General features: G+C 53.4%; 1 protein-coding gene across 1 annotated transcript in view; it reads left to right on the top strand.

The window, feature by feature from the left end:
- Positions 1 to 12,430, top strand: part of LIMD1 (LIM domain containing 1) — a 45,931-nt gene extending 33,501 nt beyond the window's left edge. The window contains exons 3-8 of the mRNA XM_080673750.1: positions 672 to 739; positions 3,122 to 3,184; positions 6,086 to 6,216; positions 7,037 to 7,088; positions 7,483 to 7,551; positions 8,854 to 12,430. Of these exons, the coding sequence (XP_080529876.1) occupies positions 672 to 739; positions 3,122 to 3,184; positions 6,086 to 6,216; positions 7,037 to 7,088; positions 7,483 to 7,551; positions 8,854 to 8,991 (521 nt within the window). The 3' untranslated portion in view covers positions 8,992 to 12,430. The remainder of the gene's footprint in view (positions 1 to 671; positions 740 to 3,121; positions 3,185 to 6,085; positions 6,217 to 7,036; positions 7,089 to 7,482; positions 7,552 to 8,853) is intronic.

Here is a 12,430-nt window from a genome sequence, read left to right as displayed (position 1 = left end):
CTTGTTACCCTAGTTTAGCAGAATCAGGAAATACTTGCGAAGGTTCTAGGACCTGCTAGAAGTAAGGGTAACAAACTTTGAGGGGAGCTAAAGTATTAACATTTGGTCTGCATCTGAAGTGTATGAGCGCACATACAATTTTGCAATCATAGGTGTGTGAGTTTATATGTCCATGCATATGCACACACACACACACACTTTTATACCTCCCTCCCCTTTTAAAGAATTTTAAGTATGTCGCTGGGTCCTTAGGTCTCTTTTTGAAAACAATCCTTTCTTATGGCTGCCTAATAGAATAAATGCTGCTGTTTATTTTATAGGAATTAGATGCCACTCATTTCTTGTAGACGTTATAAATGATACCGGGATGAAGAGCCTTTAAACAATTGAACTCTGATTATTGTCTTGCGGTAGAATTTTTGGGTCAAAATCATCTGAACTTTCTAAATTCTATGAATATTTAATTCCAAATTTTCTCTCAAAACCCTGCTCCAAGAAGGGGTCAATGGGGGAGGGGGGGGCGGAGAGACATATGTAATACTTTCAACAATAAAGATTTAATTTACAAACAAACAAACACCCTCGTGGCGTGGGGAATGTCTGCCTGCCAGTGTCATCATTAGTGCTGTTCTCCCACGGGCCATTATTTTAATTGGAATTTTTTTCCTTAGGCCGGAAGCTGAGAGGAAAAGCCTTTTATTTCGTCAACGGCAAAGTGTTTTGTGAGGAAGACTTCCTGGTGAGTTTGACCCCCAAGCCTCCCTCCCCACAGCCCTGACCAGAGTCGGGGGGCAGCACGCGGGGGGCCCGGCCAGGAGAGGAGGGTGGCCGCACTGCTCCCGAAAGGGGTCCTGACTGTCCTTCTGGAGATGCGTGGGGTGGCCCATGTGCCCGAGGCAAATGACAAGCCACTGAGCTTTGTGCTTTGAAGGGACTTGAGGGTCACTCGGCCTGTCCTCTTGTTGCTTCGCCCACTTCTGCCTACTCCACCCCTCATCCCAAAAAAGCCTCCGCACTGCGATGCAGGCCTTCCTCACGTCTCCCTCTGCCTGCTCTCCACGGATCCAGCCTCCCCCATGCACGGACAGGCCCTCCGTGTGCAGCCCTGTCACCTCTGGGGCCAGCTGCTGACATCCCGCCGCCCACAGGACAGTCCCGGGCTGCCCCCCGGCTCCTCCCGCTCCAGTTGCCAGAAGCAGAAACATCACCTCGCCTTGGGTCCTCACCTCGGAGAACTGTGTCCTAGGTTCCTCCTGTCCCCTCCTCCTTCCCGCCGGTCCCAACGCAGCCACGCACTGAGCCTCGTGCCACCAGGCCCGCCCGGGGCCTGCCTAGCTGGCAGTGGCAGCGTGGCCCAGCCCGATGGCCGGGTGCCCTCCTCCGCACTATCTGCCTGTGCACCTGGCCTTCGGGCGCACCCCCCGGGTTCAAGCATGTGCAGAAAAGCTCTCCGCGTCAGGAGCCTGCCTCTCCCAGCCCGTGACTCACTCATTCTGCACTTGCCGTTCCCCGCACGCCCGCCCGCCAGCCTCCCTTCCTGCCTTAGCTTGTGCCGTCTCCTCTGCTTGGAATGTCTTCACCCTTTCTTTGCCCGGGTAACTCCCGCAGCCTTCCTTGTCCCTCCTGCCCCCAACGGGCTTGCCTCCTCCATGCAGCCCCCCGCCCTGGCAGATGGTTAGCACACAGCATCATGTCCGTTTATAAGCCTTTCCCTCTGGACTGTAGAGAGGGTACCCCTCGGGAGGGATGAGCGAGCTTCTCCACCTCAGGCCTGAGATCCGAGCTCAGTGCTGAGCATAGCGTGCGGCCGGGAAAGGGAGCTGAACTGAGCCTGCCTTTCAGGGATGCGGACTGTGAGGCCCAGAGGGGGCCGGGCCGGCTTCTTTGTGTGGATGGATGCATGTGACTCATGTTTGCCGGGCATAGACACGCAAACCCGAGCTGGCTTAAGCCAAAAGGAAATTCGTTCCAGCAAGGCCTCCGGGAGTCATTTTCTCTTTCTGGCCCTGCCTCTCACTCTCACTGTGTGTGTGTCAGACTCGGGTGGGCGCTAAGCGATGGCCTGATGTGCGGGCCCCGCGTTTGTTCGGAGCCGGGGCAGACAGTTCCTGGCGTCTCCATGGCTCTTGTTGGGTCTCATGGCCATCCTTGGGCAAAGTCATTGGTGCTGGCGGAATGCGAGGCTCTGGTTGGCCGGGGCCGAGTCTGTGCCCCACCTTGGAACACAGTGTGGGGTCAGTCCCACAGGAATGGTGGGGTCCCGAGTGAAAATACAGAACTGTTGTTACCCATAGAACGGGAGAAGGTGCCAGACAGCAGAAACCTCAACTGGTGGAGAGTTGCAGAAAGTTCCCCTTTTTCTTCCCCACCTTCCTTTCCATTACATTTCCCCCTTAAGTAATATTTGCAATATCTAAACCCAGTGTGTAGTATCTCATATGTTTTCTGAAGAGAGTTCCTCATTTCTTTTAAGACTCCTGCTGTGTGTGTGTGTGTGTGTGTGTGTGAGGTAGATAATACCGAGTTTCTTTGAAGCTAACTGTAAAAGGCAGTGGCTTTTTAACCAGAAATGGACTTGAATTTGAATCCTGTCCTTACCCCTTAGAGGCTGTGTGACCTTGAGAAGGTCACTTAACCTCTCTGAGCTTCCCTTTTGAGAAACGGTTAACATGGATGCTGCAGAATTGTTTTAGGGCTCATTGGAGTGGTGGTCTCAAACTTGAACGGAATCCTTCGAAGGGCTTGTGGAAACCCGGATTCCGGGCCCCACCCTCTGAGTTTCCAACTGGGCTGTCTCCTAATAATTTGCATTTTTTAGAGTTTGTAGGTGATGCCTGAGAACTCCTCTTCGAACCGCCTGGTTGGACTCAGGCCCCTCGGCCATGCCATGGGTACTCAGGTGTACTTCCTAGGGCAAGTGGTATTGCTATTGGTCATGGCTTTTGTGGCAGAAATGATTCCATGAGTCATCACACAGCTGTGTTGTCCTCGGGGAAATGACAGGTTCCTGAAAGCGTGACACATCTTTCTGAGAACGTCATGGCTGTCCTCATGGCCGGCCGGGGAGAGGCTGGTTCCTCTGCCCTGCCTGGGCTAACTCTCTCTTCTCTTTCCTCGGCAGTACTCTGGCTTCCAGCAGTCAGCGGACCGGTGTTTTCTGTGTGGCCACCTGATCATGGACATGGTGAGTAGGGTCAGCCGAACAAGATAAGAGCATGGTGAGAGGGGGAGGCCTGCAGAGAGCAGAGGCATTGACCACGGAGAACCGTGTTTCCTAGCTCGACTTGTGGTTGCAGTTTTTATTAACGTCTGGTTTTATGGAAAGCAGATCCTATGCAATACGCCCTGTTTGATGTTGGCTTGCATTGGTATCCGCCCCCTCAGCCCTCCAGTCCACACAGCGTTGTGTTTCTGATGATCCTCTCTGCTCTGGGCTGTCCGCACGCTGGCCTCCCTCTGGTTTCCTGTGATCCCTGCAGCATCCTAGCTGAGACGCCCAGTGGAACCTGTTTTTACTACGGAATTCTCAGCTGCCTTGGCGTTGGGCGCAGAAAGTCAGATAAACACGGTGCTTTTCCCCTTTGCTCTGCTCGGCTCAGTCTGTTCCTAAAACTAATTAAATTTTTGTTGTTGTTGTGAATCTTCACCTGAGGAGATTTTTTCCATTGCTTTTCAGAGAGAGTGGGAGGGAGGAAGGGAGAGAGGGAGAGGGAGAGGGAGAGGGAGAGGGAGAGGGAGAGGGAGAAGGAGAAAGGGAGAGAGAGACAGAGAGACAGAGAGAGACAGAGAGAGAGAGAGAGAGAGAGAGAGAGAGAGAGAAACATAGACATTGATGTGAGAAAGACACATCAACTGGTTGCCTCCTGCACCTGCCCCAACCGGGGACAGAGAGCGAAAACACAGATTCCGGGCCCCAGGATTTGAGACCCAGGTACGTGCCCTGGACCGGGAATAGAACTGGAGACCCTTCGGTGTGCAGGCCAACACTAACCACTGAGAACACCAGCCAGGGCCCAGGATGAATTTTTGAACCAGGGGAACAAGGAACAAGTTTTATTCATTCTATTCCTTGCTGAGCCACTGGCTCTCTGAGTGTGTCCTGGGCCGCGGTGTCTTTATCTCTTCAGTGGAGATGGTGTCCCCTTCCTGGTCTCCGTAGGGCAGGGGTGGGGAGCCTTTTTTCTGCCAAAGGCCATTTGGATATCTATACCATCATCCATGGGCCATACAAGATTACCAACTTAAAAATCAGCCTGCTGTATTGGGTCAAACGTTTAATTAGCTCAACCTAATGCCTTGGCAGGGCCAGATTAAACGACTTACAGGGCCCCCGGGCGGGCGTTCCCCAGCCCTGGCTTACAGGGTAAGGCTGTGGGCCTAAGGAATACGGAGTTCTTACTCTGTCTCAGGGATCAAGTGCTCACCAATGGAGCGTGGCCCTGTAGGTTTTATTTAATATACTAGAGAAAACAACATAGAACTTTGTTTTAGTTGTAAAGAGTTGAATAGCCCTAGCTGGTTTGGCTCAGTGGATAAAGCGTCGGCCTGTGGACTGAAGGTTCCCAGGTTCGATTCAGGTCAAGGGCACATGCCCAGGTTGTGGGCTCCATCCCCAGTGGGGGGCATGCAGGAGGCAGCCGATGAATGATTCTCTCTCATCATTGATGTTTCTATCTCTCTCTCCCTCTCCCTTTCTCTCTGAAATCAATAAAAACATATTAAAAAAAGAGTTAAATAAATCCCTTTTTTCTGATCCATTCATTCCTTTCAGGAGAAGGGAATTGCTAAGAGTTGCCTTTAAAAAAACAACAACCATTTTTATTGAGAAACAATTCATGGAGTAAAGGACACCCCCCCACACACACCCTAAAGTGTGCAGCTGATGAACTTTTACACTTGCAGATACCCACGGCAGCACCTCCCAGGTCAGGATGTAGATCATATCCCACAGTCCGCACCCCAGAAGGTTCCTCCCTGGCCTCCTCCCTGTCGAGATCCCCCTCCCACAGGGGTCCCCGCTATCCTGACACCTCTTGCCTCGGGTTTGTTTCGCTGGTCCTGGAGCGTCGTGTAAACGGAATCATACAGTACAGACTCCTTGGGGACTGCCTTTTCTCGCTTAGGAAGGTGTTTTTGAGATTCATGCATTCGTGGTTACCTGTGTTGGTAGTTCGTTTGTTTTCCTTGCTAAGTAGAAGTCCCTTGTAGGGATATAGCAGTTTGCTTATCTCTTCTCCTGCTGGTGGGGTTCGGGTGGTTCCCACTTGGGGGCCACGTGGGAATAGAGCTGCTGTGAACACTCTTAGGCATGTCTTCGATGGACATAAATACTCACTCCTGCTGGTCCAGGGATTGTACTCTGAGAACCATCGACTTAACAGGAAAAATGCTTTTTCTCACCGAACAAGAGTGTGGAGGTGGGCAGTGCCACGGTGGGTGAATCTGGTTACGTGGTGATGTCACCAAGGACATACATCCGGCTCTTCTCCTCTCCCCACGCGTCTCAGCACTGTCCCGGCTTCAGGGTGGCCTCTTACAGGTCCAGGTGTCACATCAGGGTCAGTGACACTGAGAGGAAGGGCTTTTTCTTCACTGTGCTTAAAAACAACAACTAAGAGGCTTTGCTTGCACTTGGATTTTAATAATCGGCTGAGTCTCGGCTTATCATGCCTCAGGGTCAAAGCCGCTTAGAAGGAGTTGGAGGTTTTCTCCGAGCTCTGCATTTTCACGTGGAATTGCCTTTAACCTTTCCACATACTCGCTGCTCCCCAAATCCAGGATGGATCCTTTTGAGGCCCTACTATGCATCATTTCCTACAAAGAACCGTAAGGCTTTCTGATGGGGAGCCATTGAAATTCCCTCCTGGAGTTTTTAGGAATTCAGGAGGAAGGTCCTATTTGGCCTCCTCCTGTTTATACATGTGACTGCATCAGCTTTCCTGCCGCGTTGCCTCTTGACCGTGGTCCACGTGAAACGTGGTATGTGTGCCTCGCGTGGTGTGTGTTCACATGGTCCCTCCGCCTGATGTTCTCCCTTCCTCCCCGTCATCCCGCTGAGTCCCGGCCTGGTCCTTTGTGTCCCCAGATCCTGCAGGCCCTGGGGAAGTCCTACCACCCCGGCTGTTTCCGCTGTGTCATCTGTAACGAGTGCTTGGATGGGGTGCCCTTCACCGTGGACTCAGAGAACAAGATCTACTGTGTCCGCGATTACCACAAGTAAGGAGGGCCGGGAGCCGCACGTGTGAGCCACGCAGTGGGCACGCAGCAGGTGACAACAGACACCTGCCGAGGCGTGTCTACAGGCGGCTCGTCCGTTAGCCCACAGCCCGGCAAAGGCCTAATGGTTTGCGGGATGGAGCAGGGGCCTCGGAGCTCAGCGGATGTCTGTGCAGACAGGAACTGATTAAGGAATTAAGTTTACTGGGGAAAAACACCACACCGAATACCCCCAGATCACATCCTTCAGGCCCTGTGGCTCCAGCTTTGATAACTTAGAAGGCACCGGTTCAGCTGGCCTCCACGATCCGTGTGCCTGGGCCTGTACCAGGCTCCTCAAGGGGAGAAAACAGACAGTCAGCCGAAACCAGTTTGGCTCAGTGGATAGAGCGTCAGCCTGCGGACTGAAGGATCCCGGGTTCGATTCCGGTCAAGGGCATGTACCTTGGTTGCGGGCACATCCCCAGTGGGAGGTGTGCAGGAGGCAGCTGATCGATGTTTCTCTCTCATCGATGTTTCTAGCTCTCTATCCCTCTCCCTTTCTCTCTGTAAAATATCAATAAAATATATTTTAAAAAAAAGAAAGAAAAAGAAAACAGACAGTCAGTCTCTGTTCCGAGGAGAGTGAGGGGCCAGATGTGCTCGTTAGCACTGGGGATGGATCCCGAAGCATGAGGAAGCGAGTCCCAGTGAGTGAGCCAGCCCTCTGTCCAGGGCTGGAGGGGACAGGGCCGGGCCGGGAGGATGGCTCCCAGGAACCCTGGGCCTTGCCCTCCAGAAGCACAACCTGCATCTCACAGCTTTTCTGCTCTCCCCACAGGGTGTTGGCCCCCAAGTGTGCAGCCTGCGGGCTCCCCATCCTTCCACCTGAGGTGAGATGCCCCTCAGACCCGGGTCGCCCACGACAGGAATTTCTCCTGGGGTCATTTCCAGGCTCTGTCCTTCGTGTCCTCCCCAAGGAGCCCCTTTCTCTTTCGCCAGCTTCCCCAGCCCCATGCCCTGCGTGTGCCCTCTTTGTCCGCAGTCAGGGCAGACTTAACGCTAACTCCTAGAGTAGAAGGTGAGCAGGTGGCTTTCTCAGTGTTGAGGACATCCCAGAGGGTGGGACTCCTGTCCCTCCATTTCCCGTAAGTCAATGTGTCCCTTCCCCCCGTGTTAGTATCTTCTCCTAAGGCCGCCTGCTTGTTACTCAGAATCTCCCCCCCCCCCCCCCCCCCCGTATGTGGAACCCAATGAACTTCTTGTTCTCGCTTTTTCTCGGCCCAGGGCTCAGATGAGACCATCCGTGTCGTGTCCATGGACAGAGATTACCACGTGGAGTGTTACCACTGCGAGGTAGGCCTCCCCCTGCCCAGGCCCCCAACACCTGCTTAGCAGCCCAAGAGCAAGCCGGCCCAGGTGGCTGTGGCAGGAGGCGGTTAGGTTTGGGCCTGGGGCTGCCGTCAGAGCGGATGGAGGAAATGGGATGGAGCCTGTTCCGGGGGCCGAGAGGGGAGGAGAGGTCGGAGAGGATGCAGATGTTTGGGGCATGAAGGTCTTTACTGTTTTCTCTAAGGCCTGAGTCCGTGGCAGCTGCCCCGCCTGAAGCTGCGGAGGGGGAGGAACATGGGGAATGTGGGTTCAGGTCCTGTTTGGGGGCCACGTCTTCAGGCAGGTGTGCGACATGGGGAATAGACCCCCCCCCCCGCCCCTCCAGCTTGTACCAAGCATGTCAAACATGCGGCCGGCTGGCTGCGAGTTTGACACGCTTGTGTAGGCTGTTCTATCTGCCAGGAACCTCGTTCTTAGCCGAGCCCTGGAAATCATGAAGAAATTTCACCCCACCTCACCCCCCTTGGAAACAGGGATGTGGCTGATGGGTGTGAAGGTGGGGGGCACCATCTGCCCCTTCCCTACCCTTGTATCACCCCCAGGCTGAAGGAGCCATGGGTGCTGAGGACTGTTAGGCCAGCCAGGGGTCGCCCCTCACCAGCCCTTGTGAAGGGTGCAGACGCTATAAGAGCCCATGGCCTTCCAACCAGAACTACGTGGAAGGAGATGAGACTTATTTTGTAATGCGGGGGGTCAGGAGAACAGGAGCGTGGGTACGGATAGCTTGATCCCACCTCTGGCGCCGGCGCTAAGGCAATAGGTGGGACTTGTCAGTGGTGCCTCAGGCGCTGCGGGCAAAGTGAAGCTACACACATCCAGACCAGCACCGTCTGGTGGAAATCGAGAGTCACAGATTCAGGTCCTGCGTGTTATTTTGTTTCCTAGTAGCCACATTAAAAAGGTAGAAATAGTCGGGATCGATTTTGGTGATAAACTGTATTCAGCCCATTCTATCCAGAGTGTTACCATTTCAACATGTAGTCACTAAGAAACATTTTTCACGATTCATTTTATATTCCCCCCCCCCCGCCCAAGTCTTGGAAATGTGGCGTGTGTTTACACTGACATCACATCCCAATTCTCACCAGCCCCATTTCAAGTGCAGGATGGGGACATGTGGCCGGTGGCCCCGGGGTGGGACAGTGCAGCCCAGACCTTCCCCGGGGAGGGGGCCTGGGGTCCTGCGTTCGCCACCCCCGGGGGAGTGGCGCTGGCCTTTGGCAGCCCTTTTGCTTGGCTGCTGCTGGACATGTCTGCCTCTCCCAGGACTGCGGCCTGGAGCTCAACGACGAAGACGGCCACCGCTGCTACCCCCTGGAGGACCATCTCTTCTGCCAGCCCTGCCACGTCAAGCGGCTGGAGAAAGGCCCCCCGCCCGCAGCCCTGCACCAGCACCACTTCTAGCCGGAGCCTCTCGGACCGCGGGGCGGGGAGAGGCCAGGGTGCAAAGGACCAGTCCGCCTGTTGATTCTGGGAGTGGAGTTGGGGTGGGGGGAGGAGGCGTGGCCAGCGAGTGCCTGCGCGCATGCGTGGGGCCCTTTCCTTTCGACCCTACCGTCTGGGGTGTGTATTTCCCACGGGCCTTTCTCCCTGCTGTGCGTGCATCAGATTGCTCAGGAAGACGCTAGGACCGGGTCACTGGAGAGGGCAAGGTGTGCACGGAGCGTATTTCCTAAGATCTTGGGGGAGGGGTTCCAGCTGCGAATGCATTCAACCCTTCCTCTCCCTCCAGGGAAATACTGCACCCCACGTGCCCCTAGACGCGTAGAGTGATTTAGGGCTTCCTTCCGCCCCAGAGCCTCATTCAGTAGAAGGGCTGCAAATTACGTGCTCTGCATCTTGGGGAGCATTTTCTAGGTAAACCAGAGCCAATGCCGAAATAAGCGAGACGGGGCACCCTCCTGTCCCCGGTCCCCTGCCAGCATTCTGTGTGTCCCCGCAGATCTGCCTTCCCTGTGGGCAGCCGGGAGCTGGCGGAGATCTGCCTCGCTCTAGCCTAGCGGAGTGCCCCGGGACAAAGGACTTGGTGCGGGCACCAGGCCTCTTTGCCCACCGTTTGCCCTTTCCCCCTCTGGCGCTCTCCAGGGTCTGTGACTTGGGAGTCGCTTCTGCAAAGGCAGGTCTCCGGATCTCACGTGCCTGTTCAGCTCAGGTAAGGCTGGGCTTCTGGAAGTCCTGCGTCCTGAGAGCCAGCCCCTTGTCCACCAGGAGTGTTTGTACGTGTGTGAGGCCTCTCAGCCCGGTGGAGGGCGCGCCTGAGGATAAGTTATTAGTCATTTCACGGGTTTCTCTCTTGCCCCACTCTTGGCACCGGCATTATTACATTGGAAGAAACCGGTATTAGGTACAGTGCTTTTGTCTCTTTTTTTTCTTTTTTAACTGTTTCCCTCCACTTTCAGTCTTCCACACACACAAAATACCTCACAGATACGAGCATCACCAAATCGCAGGTAAAGGAGGAAGTGGACCGTCGCAGTGGGCTCAGATACCTTCTTTGGTGCCTTAGGAACATCTAGCTTCATGCCAGCCACACTCCAGTGGGTCAGGGCCCTGGGACCCTAACCAAAGGCCAGCAGGGACTAGATGGAACACTGGGTGCTACTGCCTTACCTGTTTCATCGTGCTGGCTCCCCGGGGTGGCTCCTTGGAGGGCCACCCCCTGGCAAGTTTCCAAGGCAACTTCTGAACTGAGGAGGCAGAATTTGCCTTGCATGTCACAGTCCTGAGGCCCGAGGTCAGGATCCCTTGGCATTTCAATAGGAAGATATATACATTCATATTTGTAAAAGGTTGGCTGGCATTTGCCCTCTCAGCCTGTGGAGAGGGCCCCGGAGCCTTGTTGCTGGAGCACTGGGACCATCTCACCACGGCCAGGCACGGCAGCTGGCGTCTGCTCTCTGCCTCCTCACCTGGTACCCCCAGCCGGGGGACTGGGGGACTGGGGCCGAGGAGGGTGGTCAGTGGAGCCATCCTGGGACTCCCAGACTTTCCCCCCTGGCCCAGCTTCCCTCGCGGGCCACGTTTTTGACTCATTCGGTAGCAGTTGCCTGTAAGACGCAAGAATTGACACCATGGATTGTTGCACATTTTTATGAAATGTATTCTACTGGGGTCCTTTGGCCAGATGCCAGTTCCAGGCTGTGTGCTCTCATTGGTTCCTTTTTTGCCAGCCCTGGGGCCGGGGAAGGGACCCCTGGGGTCACACCCCTGTCTTCCCATCAAGTCATCCAGTTTAGCCTGGGCAAGGCTGTGGGCAGAGGAAGCCAGCCAATGCGTCTCAGCCTGTCTTTGCCAACCCATGAATGTTTCTGGCCTCGCGGACTCACCTTTGTTCCACTTTCAAGTCCAGTGAGTGAGCCACTGATAGAAGTAGGAGGCGTTTGTTTGCAAATTGGGTAAGGAGTTAGTTAAATCTGTGATTCAGTTTTTTAAGTGAGATTTTTAAAATAGACTTTATTGGGGTGATTCAGATCCCGCTGTCAATATGGCATTTTTGTGTTATTGAAGAACAATGAGAATTCCCAGACGAAACCCGAGCAGCAACCTCTCTTGTGATCCGTGTCCCTGGAGAGGGTACCAGGCAGGATTCTCGTTTTTCTCTCTCCTGCTCAGGCCTTTGCACATAAGTCACAAGGAGATGTTCGCCTACCTTGTTATTTTAAACATTCTGTACGTTATTAGCCAAGTGGACCTGTAATGAGGTTGTACTTAGAAAACAAGCGCCTGGTAGACCAGGACGAATACGTTGGTTGTAAAAGTTAGAGCAAATAGCCCTTCCCAAGTTCCCTAGACAACTCTTTGACTTTAGCTAAATGAGGAGAGAATTATGGCCTGATTCCAGACCCCAGCGCCAGCCTTCTCCCTTCCCTCATTGCCCTTTAAATTTTTTTTTATTTTTATTTTTTGCTTCCCACTGCCCCCTCCCCACCCCCTCAGGTAGGGCCTTTCAAAAACTGCCTGGGTGGTCTAAAGGCCGTGTAACCTAGGTTGGCCCGCTCTATCAGGAGTCTCTGTCTCTGATATCAGTTTCCCATCTGTCACTGAGTAAACAGTGATTTATTCATCTCTCACCATGGGAGGGCCTTTAGTCCTGTCCCTGTCACTGCCTACTGTCCCCTGCCCTGCCCCACAGGACTTTCCTTGCTCCCCGGCTAGTGCTGGGGTGACAGCCACTTTCAGCTGAGTTCTGAGGTTATGCTGTTGAGTCCTGGGTGGTGGGAAGGATTGTCACGGAGTTCCATCACCTTCAAGGGCTGCCATCACCTTGTTTCCTTGGGTTTGGGTCACACTTACAAAAGGGAAAACGGAAATGTTAGGACTTGAAAATTATCCACAATCCTTTGCAGGCCGTCTTTGTATGCCACTTCCCGTGTGTGTGAAAGTGTGAGAACTGTGAGGGCTGCTGATACGCTTGCAAAGAATGTATGCGAGACTTGCCCCCCAAACCATGGTTGCTAGGTGCTGTTGTTAATAAGACCCTGTCTGCCAGGAAACCAAATTCTTTGTACTCTCCTTTGTGCCACGAATAGTCCTAATTTCCCAGTTACTATTTGAAGTAACTTTTTGAAGTTAACAGATAAAAAATGAACAACATATATTGGCTATCTATTGTTCTGAGCCAGAACGGGACAGATGTGGGAAATTTCCATCAAGAGTATGAAAATGTTAACTGTGCAGCGAAAATTATTTTCCTCGGTGTCTCTTCTTTTCTACAAATTTATTCAAAAATTTACTGTTCCTATAAAGTTATGCACAATGTTTCACTGTTAGTATAAAATGATTTAACATGTCATAACAATAAAACTGCATCAATTTGTAGACCATTAAAGTGCTCTCCAACCTG

This window comes from Plecotus auritus (genome assembly GCF_963455305.1).
Source record: "Plecotus auritus genome assembly, chromosome: 6".
Taxonomy (NCBI): domain Eukaryota; kingdom Metazoa; phylum Chordata; class Mammalia; order Chiroptera; family Vespertilionidae; genus Plecotus; species Plecotus auritus.
The sequence above is the reverse complement of the archived record's forward strand: the minus strand, read 5'-3'. Positions and strand labels throughout refer to the sequence as shown.